The sequence below is a fragment of the Hemitrygon akajei genome, chromosome 2 (genome assembly GCF_048418815.1).
Source record: "Hemitrygon akajei chromosome 2, sHemAka1.3, whole genome shotgun sequence".
NCBI classification, from domain to species: Eukaryota; Metazoa; Chordata; class Chondrichthyes; order Myliobatiformes; family Dasyatidae; genus Hemitrygon; species Hemitrygon akajei.
The window spans coordinates 27,471,247-27,488,853 of NC_133125.1; the positions used below are offsets into that span (position 1 = coordinate 27,471,247).

The 17,607-nt window shown below is 38.0% G+C and overlaps 1 protein-coding gene across 1 annotated transcript in view; it reads left to right on the top strand.

The window, feature by feature from the left end:
* The window catches only part of hsd17b4 (hydroxysteroid (17-beta) dehydrogenase 4), a 103,262-nt gene extending 88,880 nt beyond the window's left edge, over nt 1-14,382 (top strand). Inside the window, exons 21-24 of the mRNA XM_073069210.1 lie at nt 203-286; nt 3,895-4,033; nt 10,322-10,449; nt 13,766-14,382. Coding sequence (XP_072925311.1) covers nt 203-286; nt 3,895-4,033; nt 10,322-10,449; nt 13,766-13,855 — 441 coding nt within the window. The 3' untranslated portion in view covers nt 13,856-14,382. The remainder of the gene's footprint in view (nt 1-202; nt 287-3,894; nt 4,034-10,321; nt 10,450-13,765) is intronic.
* The last annotated feature ends 3,225 nt before the right edge of the window (nt 14,383-17,607 follow it).

A 17,607-nucleotide genomic window follows, 5' to 3' on the forward strand; every position in this document is an offset into this window, starting at 1 on the left:
ATTCTCCATTAAGGAAATCTGTCCTAACATTCTGGATTAACGCCTTAACAGAGCATCATACCCGACTTGAGTGATTGTACTATTACACTTAGCGGCTCATATTGTACTGCTTAACGTTCAACTTTGCGATTTTTGTTTTTAAAGCTAGTATTTCCCTTTTGAATTTGTTTTTCATACTTTGTTTTTCCCCTCTTTTACTCAGGTAAAAGAAAACAATGAGACTGTGCTTACTGGAGCATATGTGGATCTGGAAGACACTGTGTCCAGAGCTAATGATACTGGCATGGTAAGCTGTATTATTCAAAGGGGGGGAAAATACCCTGCTCTCAAATGCCATTGATAATTGTGTAGTACATTACTTAGTGCTGCAAGGGATGTGTGAGTGATAGTAGATACTTCCACTTCAAAAAAAATTTGGAAGAATTTCTTCACTATGCTTAAAATTCATTTTTAATACAGTGAGTGAATTATTTCAGAAATGATTAAAACAAAGAATACTTTAGTCATAATATTTGAATGTAAAGACAATGAATTGAATGAACATGCAATAACAAAAATCACTAATCATTCTTTTGCAGTGTTTTGAGATGTTCTGTATTGAACGTATTATAAAAAGTGTTCACCTTTAAAACTTTTTTCTCAGACAACTAGATTGCATGTTTGGACTGAAGTTAATACAGATTTATAGAGAATGGCAACAGGCCCTTCAATCGACTGTTTTGTAGACCTTCAAGTTTCGTTCTACACTAAACTTTTCAGCACTTGTTCTTTTCTACCATGTTTCAGATGCTCATTTGAAAACTACGTTTTGAGACAGTTCCTGTGTAACCACCTCTTCAGGCAGTGCCTTCCTGATTTCAAGCACACTCTGTGTGGAAAAACTCTTCCTCAAATCCCCTCTAAATATGTCCTGGTTTCTAATGCTAGTTCATGCCCCTTCCCATAAATTATGGGTGGGACAGGGGCATGATCTTTTTCACATCTATTTAAACAGGTCCTTGTGCGCTCATGAATAAAATATCCAAAGTTTTGTAAGAAACAGAGTCAGAGAGAGATACACATGGAAGCAAGCCCTTTGACCCAGCAAGGCTCTGCAAGCTGTCACACATCCAATATTATAATGATGCTACGTGACTCATTTTATTCTCTCCACATTCCCATCAAGATCACAGATTCTACCTTTGCATTGGCTTAATTTACAGTAGTCAACCAACCTACCAACCTGCACGTGTACTTTAATATGAAGAAGGAAACTGGAGCATCCTGAAGAAATCCTGCACTCACAGGAAGAAGCTGTTAACTTCGAACCAGACAGTGCCAAGAGTCACAGTTGAAGTCATGTTGTTGGGGCTATGAGGGGGTAGCTCCACTATCTGTGCTACTGTGCCATTTCAAATTTTTGTATTTTGACTTTTTTTTGTTTCATAGGTAATTCCAAAGTACTTGTGAAACATTCTGAAATTATTTGGAGCTCTTATAATTGTACATCTTCCTTTATAAAGTAGGTGAAATGAGGAAAATACGAAAGGTTCTGTGGCTGGCAATGTCAGTTGAGGTGTGTAGGTATCTTTGCCCTGCAAATGTATTTAAGTGTCATGACAGAGAAAATAAACAAGCTGGTTAATAAAAAACACAAAATGCTGGCAGAACTCAGCAGGCCAGACAGCATCTATGGGAGGAGGTAGTGACGATGTTTCGAGCCGAAACCCTTCATTCTCATCCTGGGGGTCATGTTTTACGATTATCCCCAAAATGGCTCTTCTTGTGCTCTGTACATCACTTCATGATGGCTTCCTTGTCTGTCAGCAGGCTGGAGCCATCGGATGAGCATAGAGGGGCTTGAATCTGATGAATTGGACAGTACACTACATACAGCAATTTGTAGATGGCTTGGTCGTCAGGTCTAAGTAGCACCACTTGATGGGAGCAGGTTTGTGGGTCTTTGGAAGATCCTGTTGAAGTGCATCTATCCCCCAAAATCCTTCACCATCCTACAGCAGCTCCATGAAGGCCAAAGTGATCAGGTTTAACACAATGGCAACCTGTCTGTCCCATTCCCCATCAGTACCAGCGTGAAACAAGGAAGGGAAAGAGACCATCTTGGAGAGCATCTACATTTGATTCCACACTGACGGAAGTATCTTCACCATCTGCCGCCTTCTTGCCTGACCAAAAACCATGCAAGACCCCATTCTCAAGCTACTATATACGGATGACTGTGCTGTCCTCAAGCACACAGAGGACTCGCAACAGGCTGCAGTTATTCAGTTCACCAAGGCTGGAGGGGCTTTTGGGTTAACAGTCAGTCTGAAGAAAACAACGATCCTTTATCAGAAGCCACCTCATGGCATTTACAACTCACCTCAGATCACCAGTGATAGCTATCCTCACACCACAGTTGATCAGTTCACTTACCTGAGCAGCATCATCTCCAACAATGCTATGGTAGTAAAGGACATTGACATTCAACTTGCCTAAGCCAGCAATGCTTTGGGCACCTCCAGAAACGTGTGTGGAAGAACCACCAGCTATGTCTGTCCACAAAAATCCAGCTCTACAGGGCTACCATCATCACAACAGTGCTATACAGCTCCGAAGCCTGCGTCTTGTACCACAAGCAAACCTAGTTGCTTGAGTGATTCCTTTAATGCTACCTCTGCTCCATCAAGTGTATCAGCTGGCAGGATTGTGTCTCCAACAAAGAGGTCCTGGAGAAAGCTCAACTTCCAAGCACTGAAATCACTTTGCTGGTCAAGCCACACATCTTGCATGGGCAACTCCAGGTTACTGAAAGCAGTACTCTATGGAGAACTCTCTCAGAGCAAGAGAGATTGCGGTGTCCCGCGCAGAAGTTACACAGACCAACTTAAGTAGCAGTTCTCTCAGGCAAATATTGAGGTCAGCAGCTGACTTGTGACAGAGACCATTGGAGAACGCTCATCCACAGAGCAGACAAGAATTTTGAGGAATCCAGGAAAGTGATTCCTGAAAAGAAGAGGAGACACAGGAAGGATCCTACTACTCATGAGACCACAGCCCTGCTGTTGCTGTGTCCCGACTGTTCCAGTCTGCAGATTCAGAAATGGCCTCTACTGTCATCAACAATCATGCCATTGCTTCTGAGGATTCTTCTTCCCTCCGACCTTCACAAGTGAAGAACCACCCAACATCAGTAGTATTAGTAGTGGTCTAGTTTGTTCTGTATTTCAATTAAATACATAATTTGTTACTCAGTTAAATGGATGTTTGTCTTTTTTGTACTTTTTAAACTATTTCCTTGAACCTTTGGCTATTTGGGGCAATCACTTAATTGGGCCAAAATGTACTGGCCCTAATGTGTTAAGCAAAATCCACTGTATCAAGTAACTTCATTGTTTTAAGTATCTGATTTTAAAGTGTTTTTATTTGTTATTACCAGTTTGAAAATGATAATATGTAATAACATGTTCAATCTTTGATAGTTTTTGGCAAGCTTTTTGACTCAGTTTGCCTAATTGAAGTGCTTCTATTGGAGGGTTAGGCAATACTGGAATTTCTGCTGAATATCCGGAAAGCCTTGCTGTCAAGATTCTTGCACTTTGACAACCATGCTGATAAAGTTATTTAATCTTTTACCTAGTTTAGTTCTGCCCATTTTTCTAAGATTAACAGTAGTAAGTCAGATATTAGGCAGTGTCTATAGAGTGAGAAATATTTTTAATCCCGAGTTATGGCATTGTTTGTGTTCCCAAATATTCATCAATTCTAATAGAATTATGTTTTGAAAATTGTCATGTTTAAGCAGTACCATTATAAATTGTGCTGCCATTGCTGTTCCAATGGTAGTGTTCATTTATTACAAGTAGTTTTTTTGTGAACTTGTGAATATGCTCAAAATTGTATTTTTTTTAACAGAGAGCAAAGCTGCAAAGTGATGTAGTGTTTGCAGAACTTAGTCGCCGCATTAAACATGTTGGCAGGGAGATGGTTAAAAAAGTGAATGCAGTATTCCAATGGGATATCACGAAAGATGGGAAGACAGCAAGACAGTGGAGTAAGTTGTACAGTTCCATAAGATGATATGTATTTTCAATGTAACAAATGTTCTCCTCTTTTGACCTTCCTGACTACAGGGATTACAGCATTTGTGGCAAGTGAAGTAAACCAGGATGGGCTGGATGGGTTGTCCTTAAAAAGCCCAAATGTGATTGTAGGGTGCACCACAGATTGTTTCCAGGCACGGTTGCTTTGTTGTTTGAGGAAAGATTGAGCTAAATAAACTTTTAAAATCTTGAGTTCGGAAGAATGGGGGCTAATTGACCTTACTAAAACGTATAAATTACCAGAGTAGTTGCAAGCATGATGTTTCAGTTACAGAGATGAAAATAAATTTCTTCACGACACTCGTAGTGAATCTTTGGAATTACTTAACTTAGAGGGCCGAAGAGACCCTGTTTAGTATACTAAAACAAATGGTTCCCAAATTTTTAGATATTAAGAGAATCAAGAAATGCCAGGTGAGAAGTGCAGATGGCACAGATCAGCTTTGACCTTTTGAATAGCAGAGAAGGCACAAGAGTTAAAATAGCTATTTTCCTGTTTTTTTTATACCATTGGTATAACAAAAACCATGGACCTTGAGTAATAAGATCAATGAATTACATTTAGATTGAACTTGTGTAATGCAAATAAAATCAAAATATGTCAAATTGGGCAACATGTACTAAAATAGATAACTAGATCTCAGCTGGTTGAATGGTGTTGCAACAGTGACATTCTCATTCAATGTCAGCAAGAACAAGGAATTGATTGTGGATTGTGGAAGGGAAAGTTGGGAGAACACACACTGGTCTTCATTGAAGGATCAGTGATAGAAGAGATGAACAGGTTCAAGTTTCTGGGTGTCAGCGTTTTGGAGAATGCATCTTGGGCCAAACCTATTGATGCAATCATGGAGAAGGCATTCCATCAGCTGTACTGTGTTAAGAGTGTGAGGGGATTTGGTATGCCCACCAAAGACTTGAATGTTTTTATGGATGTATGGTAGAGAACACTCTTGACAGGTTGATATAGAACAGTGTTTCCCAACCTTTTTTAGCCCATCACCCCCATAAAGCACTTCCATGATTTCCAATACCTCTCTTAGGCACAATATACTTTCTGGCATCCCCATAGTGTAAAAACATGTCTACCTTATGTTAACATGAGAAAAATGATATTGCTTTAAATTTCTATTTGTCTTTAAACCTAGCTTACTCAGTATTTGTGCACTGTACAGCAGCTTTGATGTCAATGTGATCCTTGAGCTTGATGGTTTTTAGCAAGAGCTGAAATATCTGGTTCAAGTTTTGGCAGCAAAACCCTTAAATCCCCACGCATAACAATGTCCATGTGGTTTGTTTTTGGTGAGTATGTGGTTCACTGCGCTGAAGCCTCTTTCAGCAAGGTAGGAGGATGGAAATGCAATGAAGAGCAGTTTCCAAACACCGGGAAACATCAAATGAAAGGGTAGTCACATAACACAAAAGCTGACATTTTTGAATAGCATTTGTGCTTAATCATCATTCTGAATTTCGGTAATTTCTTCTTGCGAGCTCTCTTCCTGTTCTTCCACCTTGCTAGAAAATGGATTCCGGAATTTCCAGATTGTTCACATCCCTGAATCAATTCTGAAAATCCTTCTTTAGTGACTGCAGGTGTTACTAGTACTCTTGCAAATCACCCTCTGAGAAAGAGAGTGTCATACTTTCCATGCAGGGAAACTGTGAGAACATTCTTTTCCCAATGTTTTGCTTATGTATTTCCAATTTTCCGATAATAGTGGACACTGCTTCTTAGCTGAATTACATTGAAATTCTGACCCTGCAGTTTCATATTTAGAAGTGCTTTCTGTCATACAGATTGGCTAGCAATGCCACATCTCCAAGCAGAAGTTCAGTCTTGTTTTTGCCTCATTTATGCATGGGAAACAAATGGGTTTTCGGGCTATACACAGAAAACCTCCAGTGCATCAAGAAAGGGTGAAGTCTAATTTTTAGATATGATCTGATTAGAAGTGCAGTTCTGAATTTAGTGGTACTGGAGAGGGTGTAAAAATTATTTATAGAATGATGCCAAGTATCTTTAAGTCAGGCTGAGCCTATTTTTTATTTTGAAAAGAGAGGTTGAGATTGACCTAATAGAGATAAATTCTAACAAAATATCTTTATATTTGAAATACCAGGCAGAGAATATTCCCACTTCTGGTAAAGATAGATGAAAATTGGGACCTTTAAGTAATTTCAAAAAAAAATTATATAATCTCAACAAATTTGGAATCTACTGAGAAATTAAAGCTCCATGCAAAAGTGTTATTTTATGGCTGACTAAACAAGTTAATGATTGGATTGAAATAAGAGCTTATGATATTACAGAGTTAGAAGTTGTGTGAAGGAGAATCGATGGATTTGGTATGCCTAAGACCTGGAACGTAGGGCATTCTTACTGAGTGGAATGGTGGAATGACCCTACTTCCTCTGGAATTTAGAAGAATGGCAGGTGATCTCATTAAAACACAAGGTTGGTTGTACTCCTTTTCAGAATGAGGAGTTTGAAATTAAGATTAATTTCTTAATAAGGTAGTGAACATAAGGAGTTCTTGAAAAAGGATCCAGTGCTTTCCTGGCATATATGACAAATAAACTCTTTTCGGGCTGCCGGCTGGCTACAGGTATTGTAACTGACGTTTGGATTACAAACTCTGCCACCTTCATCAAGGATGATGCCTGGAATGTCTAGTCCGGTGGTATATATACCCCTGTCATCTGTCCCTCCTGATTGGTTAGTCCTCATCTAGTCAGTTTCCGCTGTCCCACCTTGTTTACAATCAAATTCCAATCTTTCCTGAGAGTGAAACCTTCATCTTTGTTAAAATTGTTTTCCTCTAGTTTTATTTCAATGCCTTCCTTCACCAGGTGGTCCCAAAAGCCATTGGCATGGCACAGTAGTTTTTGTGCCATCGAAGTCAATCCTGTGTCTGGTACAAATGCTGATTTCTTTAGGTAATTGAAACAGCTACACCTCCTATGCTCCGTTTACAGCGTGCACCCCTGATGAAGATGGCAGAATTTGTCATTGAAACTTCGGTTAAAATTGATACCTTTACCCGGCTGGTAGCCCAAGAAGAGCTTGTATGGAATTCTTTATTCCAGTGGCTTGTTGATGATCAGTCATTGTATTCATTCAAGACCAAGTGTGACAGATTTTTGGAATCCACTTGAATCTAGAAATGTGGGATTAGCAGAAAACTCTGGTTAAGGAAACAGATCTGTTGAATGTGGCTCATGGCCTTCCAGCTTTCTCTTTCCATTTGTTATTCTTACATAATGCTTTCAAGTTGTTTTTATTTGTTCCCTGTGAAATGGGTGTACAAGTATGTGGGGATTTTGCATAAGACTAATACTGAGGGGAATGTCATGTTGAATGGAATTACCTGGAGGAGACATTCACTTGAAGCTATAAAGTGAGCAGCAGTTAATTGGCTGCTTGTTACATTCACACGATTTCCCTGTCTGTTGACTTCAGTGAATCTTTTCTGATGCTATTTTGCATCCTGCCACAGTGGAGATTCATTTACTGCAACTCAAAAGGAATGATTTTTTAGTAACACACACGGAATGCTGGAGGAACTCAGCAGGCCAGGCAGTATCTATGGAAAAAAGTACAGTCAACGTTTCAAGACCTGCTGAAGGGTCTCGGCCTGAAACGTCGACTGTACTTTTTTCCATAGATGCTGTCTGGCCTGCTGAGTTTCTACAACATTTTGTGTATTTTGCTTGGATTTCCAGCATCTGCAGATTTTCTCTTGTTAACTCTTTAGTGTTATTTTTATTTTAATGAAGTTAGTGAAGAGTTTCTGCTTTAGTTGCAAGGAGTGAATGAAAATTGTAATATTTATTTTAATTTAGCATCTATTTGACAGTCTGACCTACACAAATAACACAATTAAATTTTAGGAGAAAATCAATTTGTTTCTGCATTTGATTTCCCAACCGAAGATTAGTGAAACCATTGAAGCTAACTACGATCTGCAGAATACATATTTCTGGATGTTTTGACCTAAGGATTAATCAGTAATTGATCAAGTAGAATTAAGACTAATGTTCAAGTAACTTTGTGCTTTGCATTAAAATGTAGATGCTGACATTGGAATTCCTAAATTTTACTTGTGTTCTATATAACAACAAATGAGTTTAGTCGCTTATTACTGTAATGTGAACTTGCAGTTGGTTTGAAGATTATTTGAGTTTATGCAAAATTTCTGGTGTATTAATTAATACATGTAGTGAAGATTTTTAAAAACTCCGTTGACACTGATGTTAACATTCAGTACTCAAGTTTTTTCTCAAAGCACCATATTACCATATTACCATACCATGGCAAAAATAAGCCCGTTTCAGAATTTCACTCTTGGTTTTCCCAGATATTTGACAAGCTAACCCTCGAAGGGATCTACAAGATGTGTGACCCCTCCCCCTCCCCCACACCTTCCCCCTTTCTTCTCCCTGGCCAGCTGCTGCAGACCATTTACTGAGAAGTGGCCATTTGTGTTGCTGGCACCTTCTGCTACACAACTTAAATAGACTTAAGTGAGAAACTTAAGTGAGGTTGGTGTAGGGGACTTGACACACAAATGGAGAACTCTCTTTGGTTAATATTTAACAATTATTAACTCTAATTGTTTTGCTATATTTTCCTTAATGGTCTGCAACATACTTTTCAATTACTTACTCCCAGAGGCTGCAAAATATTGACTGTGTTCATCGATATTTTCTGCCTGTAATGTACCTGATGCAAAATGTGTTGTTCAGTTCCGTTGTCACACATGTAATGTAAGATCTGTTATCTGCACTGTGGCACCAGTGAGCTGTAGAAATGACAGCTATAGAAATAATTTGAATCCTTTTAGCTCATTACTGTCGTATACGACAAGTTGAACTGAAGCATCTTCAGTTATTGTCCTTGAGGGTAGGGAAAGTGAATGTGGCAGGTTCAGGATGATTTAAGTTTTACTTGGCCATAGCAGAAAGAAAACAGCACAATTTCAATCATACATAAGCATCTACAGTATCTAGGGGTGAAAGAATATAAAATATTGGAATTCCCCTTTTCTGTTAGATGAAATTGGTGCATTTTCACTTAATAGAAAAATATTTCCTTCTGATTGAAAAATATGACTTTGAAGCTCTTTGGGACTATAGAACCTTTTTAAATTTCAATTTGCTATTTACTAGTTGGTTCCATCTACTCAATGAGGATTCTCTCCTGGAGAGTAAATTGTTTCTTCTCTAAAGTCTAGAAGCAGACTTTAAGGCAATTTTCCTTGTGAAGTTCTTTCCTTAGGAATTTTGAATTGACTTCTAGAATATTGACAAGATTTTGTGTAAAGAACAATAAAAGTAGTCCAGCTCAAAGTGATTTAGGCATCAACTTGATGCCTCTGAATTTAAAAGAAAAGGTTGGTATTTGATTTTCATTTCCAATGTTGCATTGTTTCATTCCAATTTTAAACATTTTCAGGTTATTAATGCATTTGTTTGACAATAAGGCTCTCCAACCTGCACTACATGAAGGAAAAATCAAAAGATACAGCTTGCTTGTTTGATCAAAGGATAGAACAGTTTAAATCTCAGTAAAGACCAAAACATAAAACATTGTTTGAAAAATATTGAATTATTTGGGTATATCTGGCATAAGGGAAATAGCAGAGAGAAATTACTTGATGATAAAGAGTCTCATTGTTTTTCCTCATTTACTTGGTGAGCAGAGAACTGAACAAATTTCATAATAATTGTTCCATTTTATTATACTCTATCATTCAATTGGATTCATTTACAGTCAAAGTTGACTTTTCCCTATTGTCTGGAAATCTTGAAGTAGAATGGAATTCTGTTGAAGCATTCTGTTTACTATAAAATGTTGGATTGCGCTTCTAATTTGTATTGTAAAATATTTCACCTAGAATATGTGCAGAATTACTTATTTTTGCATTATAAATGAATCCTCTACTCTTGTTGTATATGGCATTTTAACACATATTACTGTCAAAAATACAGCTATTTTATAAAATTAACAAAGCTCTGTTGTCCCTTAGATTTTAACGCAGAATAGAAACAATTTGTTTTTACACTTGTTTTATTGTATATCTGTTTTTAATTTCTAACAACTTTCCTAGATTTGATTCTGCATGTTTAATTTGACAATGCAATTTTCAAACATCAATACAAAAATAATTCCTAAAATGTTGATATTAATCTAATAGCCTTTTTCCCCAATGTGTCTTCTAATAATCTGTGTCTTTCAGCTATTGATCTTAAGAATGGTTCTGGAGAATTGTACCAGGGAGCGGCACGGCATCAGGCTGACACTACCTTGCTGTTATCAGATGAAGATTTCATGCAAGTGATATCAGGAAAGCTTAATCCTCAAAAGGTAGAACTTAAAAATATAATTAAAAAAGAGAGACAATGTCTTGACAATATGTTAACGCAAAATGGTCTAAATGTTCCTCCTTCATCTGTGTCATGGTAGTTTGGACAATACAGTCGGCCCTCCTTATACGTGGATTCAACCAACCGCAGATCGGGAAAACCCGGAAGTTCTCTCTCCAGCACTTGTTGCTTGAGCATGTACAGACTATTTTTTCTTGTCATTATTCCCTAAACAATACAGTATAACAACTATTTACATAGCATTTACATTGTATTAGGTATTATAAGCAATCTAAAAATGACTTAAAAGTACAGGCAGTCCCCAGGTTATGAATGAGTTCCATTCCTGAGTCCATCTTTAAGTCGGATTTGAAGTCGGAACAGATACATCCGGTATTATTTAGCGTCAGTTAGTCAAACGTTGTTCTTAGTATATAGTACATATTTGACCTTTATATGCATATAAAACACTTAAGAAACATACGTATTTCAATAATTTAACCACTGCATTGCTTAGTAATAATTGTAGCTTTCATCGGGGCAGGGCCTTTCACATGCTCCATTAAAATTGTTCCGATCATTGACCAATTGTAACCTAACGCTTTTCCAATGATGGATAGCGTTTCACCTCTTTCCGATCGCTTTATTACTTCCACCTTATTTTTGTGAACAGAAACACTGCGGATTCAGAGCTGCGACGCCAGGTCCTAATGTCCACCGCTGGGTCCTAAAGACCACTGCACTGATCCATGTTAAATAAGGGACTTGAGCATCCGCAAATTTCAGTATCCGCGTGGGGTCCCGGAACCAATCCCCCGCGGATAAGGAGGGCCGACTGTATATTGTATAACTATCCAACTGAGAGGGACTTAGCTGATCGCATTGACCAAAACTTGGTCCATAGCCTCCAATGCCTTGATGATCCAAGGGCTCATTTAGGTGATACTTCAATATTGTGAGAGTACCTGGCTACATTATCCATTCAGGAAATGCATTCCGATTACATCTCTTGGGTAGAGGAGTTCTTTCACAGATCCCCACTATTTTTCTCATTCCATAGTTTTAGATACTTTGCCCCATAGATTTAGATGCTTTGCAATGAGAAAACTTTACTATTAGCTACCCGTGTAAGCTTATCGTGATTTTGTATCGAGTATCCCTTCAGCCTATTCCAGTTAAAGGACAACAAACTCAACCAATCCAGTTCCTCCTCTTAAACCAAGGGTTGGATGTGGCAGGGTTTGTCCTTTTAAGATCTCAAATTCATTAAGGGTTGAGCAGCAAATTCTTTATTTCTCTGTTAGATGGTGCTAAAACCTATTTGACAGGAGTAGATTAAAACAAAAATTACACACCTTTAAATTATGACAACACAAAATGATTCAGGAAAGCATTACTATGCCATTAAGAGAGAATGCATCAGTATGATCTGAGGTCAAATGGATAAAGCACGGACAAAAATTCCGTTAATTTTGCAGACTTAGTACTTTGGTGCTGAACTGGCAGGTTTCCTGATCCTTTGGATGTTTTTCTTTTTGTAATACTTTTATTTCTCCTTGTTTTACAGTGTTGCACTGCAGTACAATACATTTTCTAGTGAACACAGTAAATTTAAAGTGAATGCTAGAAATAGGTCCCTGGAGTGTTTCCAGGGAAGCATGGGAAATGCCATTCTGGTGCATTAAAAAGGAGTAAGGGACATATCAACCAGTATGTAAATGCTGAATTATTAGGAGTCCTACATAATCAGAGGTTTATGGGGAGTTTTGCTGTGCTGCTTTAAAAAATTGTACAAGGTAACTAGTCAGAAGTTATATATATTGTAGACTTTTACAACAGATTTCAATATCCATCTAAGACCACTCTCTCCGGTCCTGTTCACCCTGTACACATCAGACTTCCAATATAACTCAGAGTCCTGCCATGTGCAGAAGTTCGCTGATGACACGGCCATAGTGGGGTGTGTCAGGAATGGACAGGAGGAGGAGTATAGGAAACTGATACAGGACTTTGTGATATGGTGCAACTCAAACTACCTGCGTCTCAATATCACCAAGACCAAGGAGATGGTGGTGGACTTTAGCAGATCTAGGCCCCATATGGAGCCAGTGATCATTAATGGAGAACGTGTGGAGCAGGTTAAGACCTACAAGTATCTGGGAGTACAGTTAGACGAGAAGCTTGACTGGACTGCCAACACAGATGCCTTGTGCAGGAAGGCACAGAGTCGAATGTACTTCCTAAGAAGGTTGGCGTCATTCAATGTCTGTAGTGAGATGCTGAAGATGTTCTATAGGTCAGTTGTGGAGAGCGCCCTCTTCTTTGTGGTGGCGTGTTGGGGAGGAAGCATTAAGAAGAGGGACGCCTCACGTCTTAATAAGCTGGTAAGGAAGGCGGGCTCTGTCGTGGGCAAAGTACTGGAGAGTTTAACATCGGTAGCTGAGCGAAGGGCGCTGAGTAGGCTACGGTCAATTATGGAAAACTCTGAACATCCTCTACATAGCACCATCCAGAGACAGAGAAGCAGTTTCAGCGACAGGTTACTATCGATGCAATGCTCCTCAGACAGGATGAAGAGGTCAATACTCCCCAATGCCATTAGGCTTTACAATTCTACCGCCAGGACTTAAGAACTTTTTAAAAGCTATTAATGCTTTTTGAGACGGTGATTTAGATGCATATCATATTTTTTTACTGAGTTAAGTATTGTATGTAATTAGATTTGCTACAGCAAGTGTATGGGACATTGGAAAAAAAGTTGAATTTCCCCATGGGGATGAATAAAGTATCTATCTATCTATCTATCTATCCTCTCCAGCTTTAATAAATTTGAAAAATGTTTTTGCCAAACGGATCTTGTTCTTGTATGTGGATTCATGTCAGTTTTATTGTATAATACTGGACTTAAAATAAGTTTTCACTTAACCACACAAAAATGGTCAATTTTATATAACCTCATGCGTCAGGAACAGTGGCTGGTTTTGTGCCCTCTCAGAAAATGGTCTTGTTGCTGCTGAAACTGGATGTAGCCTTCGGAGGGTAACTGTGACAGGCTTCCCAGGAAATAAGGTGGAAGGCATGTGATGTTTTTGGCAGTTTGCATTCCGTTCAATTATTTTTGCCCGTTCCTGCTGCCATTTCCACCCACAGGAAAAAAAAAAACAAAATGGCAAAGGGGTTCAAATAATGTTCTTTCTTTAGCTATTTGCATGTGGAAAATGAAAATTAGAATCCAACTTTTTTTAGTTTTAGGACAACAATGTTACCTTCTCTATTATCTTGATACCTACTTGAGTTATTGTGTTTTTTTTAAACAGGCTTTCTTTTCTGGCAAGCTGAATATCAAAGGAAACATCATGAACAGCCAGAAGCTTGAAATGATCCTTAAAGATTATGCAAAACTATAAGAAAATCATGACTTTGAGAATATGTTTCTGTCCCTCTGTCTTTGAAGTACAGTAATGAAACTCCTCAAATGGTAAATTTTCCCAAATTACTCACTGGCTAACAGTTTTCTGCTTTTCATTCATTTGTTTGCTTCAGGTTGTAGCAGGATGGGGATCATTTTTAAATCACAGAAGATAAATTGTCTATTATTTCTGTACTTTGTGTAATGGCCTTGATTTTCTTAGTGTTTGTATTATTTACAATGTTCAGAACAAAAATTGCTCTGTATTTTTTTCTGCAAAACGTCACTGTTTTTGAGGAATGGAGACAGTTGGGGAGAGCATCCACTTATGTGCTTGCTTCAGGCGGCTGCTGGATTTAAAACATTCAGAGGGAGCAATTTTTGACTAAACAGTTGTATTTATATTCTCAGACACTTCCTCAAATTGGAAAGGTAACTTGCTGCTGCTGACATGCCTTCCTTCCTTTGTTTCAGTTTAACAGTTTTAATTCTGAATAAATTGTCAATTAAAATTTATGAAAAGAATTGTGAATGATACTGCATACGTGTATCTTTTCCAAAAAATCGATATTTATATTAATTTTAATGTGATGGAAATGTAATATAGATAGGTGGGTTTGTGTTTCACTGTTGTGAATGCACTAATTGAAGTTTGTCTCTATTTGGCTCAATTGGAAGAAATGAACTATGCTAAGCAATCTAAATAAAGGAGACACTGAGGACCAAATACACAATTTCCATTTGTGTAAATATAAAACTGTATTTATTGTAATGTAATCCCCAATGTGGGAACATGATAAATAATATTCTGATCGAGTAAACATGAGTAACACAAATTGAACTTCTGCCTTAGATTAAAAGTAGATAGCAACCCTGACAGTTGGTTGAATTCCACAAGTGGGAATGAGGGAGGCTGTTCTGGGCCAGATTGTCCTGCATACTTTAGATTTTTAACTTCCCTCTTCAGAGCCATGTTTGTTGATAGATTTGCCTGTCTTTTAATACAGAATGCAGCAGAGAGGCTTTGCCCCAGACACAGGTAGAGAACTTGCAGCTCTAATAGTGGGAGCCAAGAATGGGAAATAATGCACAAACTGAGCATATTTTGATGGTTTGAGATTTAGGGATAGAGAAGATGGTTAAGATTAGTAAGCTAGCAGTATGTATTCCACAAACAATTTTTCCATTGCTATTGAAACAACAGTGTCTATCTGAGAAGTGGAAAATTGTCTGGGCTCTATCTCTAAAAGTAGATTGACAAATGAACATAGTTAACTATTACCCAATCTGTTAACTGTCAATCATGATCTCTGTTGAATTGAATGATCTTTATTGTCATTATACATAGGTACAATGAAACTCTGTTTGGCTTCCTCTCTGGCAATCAAACAAAGTGGTAGATAAAAACAAGACAGTAATAGAAAAACAGTATTAAATAGATAAGTAGCAGAAAATAAATTGCAGCAGCACCAGAATATCACAGTAGTGCACCAAATGCCATTAGTGCAAGTATTTGAGTCCTTGTGTGTGCATGTGTATGCTCACAGTTTCAGTCATTGTTCTGTGGGAGTGGTGTGATGGAGGCCACAGCTCTGGGGTAGAAGCTGTTCCTCAGTCTATTTGTTCTGGCTTTTAGTGTCTTGAACCTTGTGCTGGACAGCAATGGATCAAACAGGGAGTGGCCAGGGTGTGTGGTGTCTCTAGTTATGCTGATTACTTTCCTCCTGAGTCTGCTGGAATAGATGGTGTCCAGTCTTGAGAGCTCCATCCTGACAATTCACTGGGCCGCCTTCACCACACGATGCAGGTCTTGTTATTGGAAGGTGACATCAAACTTGATCTATGATCCTCAGTTATGTTTTTCTTGAATCAAGCAACTCTATACACAGCAGAGGCTTGGGCGAAACGTGGGCTGAAGAGCTGAATTCTGGGGATGCTCTTAATATCAAGATTGCATTTGCAACTGTAGCATCAAAATAGCCTGATAAAACTGAGTATCAAAGAAAAAACATTTCACTGATTGGAGTCATGTTTTGCACAGAGCAAGGTAGGAGGATGATAAATCTAGCCCCAGAACAGAGTTCTTAGTAAAATGTGGGACCAGCTGTCCTCAGCTGCTTCGTTAACAATCTTCCTTCCATGGTAAGGTCAGCTGTCTGTTCATGGTTTCATGATGTTCAAGCTTTTCACATCTTTTTAGAAAAGGTAATAGTTCACACTACAAGAGCTAGACAATCAAGCAGGTTTTGATTTTTATTTAAAAAAAATTCATGTAACATTTTTATTTCAAGAATGATAATCTAGCTACCAGCCCATAGTAATTGAGATTTTCTACAATAAGACAGCAGCTATGTGAAAGAGGTGGCATGTTGTTAACAGATGTAGATACACTAAAGGATTGTTTCAGCAGGAAGAGAAAATTGTCTTTTTACCCCTGCCCACCCCTGCCTCTCCAAAGAATCTCACAGTTATACCTATTTCCAATGTTTTCATTCCACACTTATTGGAGTTTGTTTTGTTTAATTTCTTCCTCGGTTTTTTAATCTTTTCAATAGAAAATCAGGAGTAAATCAAGAGGGCAAAGCTTAAAACAATGCCATTTGAGGGAAAAATATGATGTAAATTAATTGGACCAAAGGCTGACATTTTGTCAGGTCTCACTAAATTGCATCTTAAAATAAGTGACTGCATTGCTTGTGTTCTTTCAAAATCCTCAAGGCCATGAAATGATCCCAGTGGACTGGAAAATGGTAAACATGAATCTATTCACAAAGGAGGGACAGAGAATGGAAGAAACAATAGGGCAGTTAACCTGACACTGAATGGGGGACTAATATTAGGAAGACAGAAAAAATCATGCAATTTAGCAAAGTTAATCTAGTTTCATGGAAAGGAAGTAAAATCAAAAACTTCAGCAGGTCAAGCAATATCTGTGGAGAGAGAAACAATAGTTAAATGTTTAAGGAAGATAGTGTTTTATTATGATTAGCTCATTTCCTTGTCTATGCATGTGGCCTAAATTTATAATAATTGCAGCATTTTCTGTTTTCTTTTACATTTTGGGTTTCCAGTTTGTTGCTTTTTGATTTTAAAAATGAAGTTTGTGTTAGACAAATTTATTAACATTCTCTAAAGGTAGGTTAAGTGGAAACTTCTTGAATGTTCATGGTAATGCCACGTAAAAGATAAAAGTTAGAACAAGGCAAAGTGGATAAAGAGTTGGCTTGCAGAATTAAAGGCTGTACAAGATATAAATGCAGTGAAAGATTGTGCTGGCAGTTACCAATGAAATAAATTAACCTTTAGCGTCAAAAGATGGATAAAATTACAAGATGCAGTTGTATTCACTAATCTTAAGTCATTGGTTTGTATTATTCTGTATATTGGCAGGAACCAAGTGCTTCTAACCTTGCTTTCTCTATTTAAAAGAGATTTCTTTGCTCTTGTATGTCTAGATACGTTACCACCACATTGTGTATAGACCCTCAGTATTAACAGATTTTTACCATCATGTTGGGATAAAATATAGACCAGACCAAATGACATAGGAACAGAATTGGGCCATTTGGCCCATCAAGTCAGCTCTGCCATTCAATCATGGCTGATCCTTTTTTATCCCCCATCCTCAACCCCACTCCCCGGCCTTCTCCCCATAACTTTTGATGCCATACCCAATCAAGAACCTGTCAATCTCTGACTTGAATAGACCCAATAACCTGGCCTCCACAGCTGCATGTGGTAACAAATTCC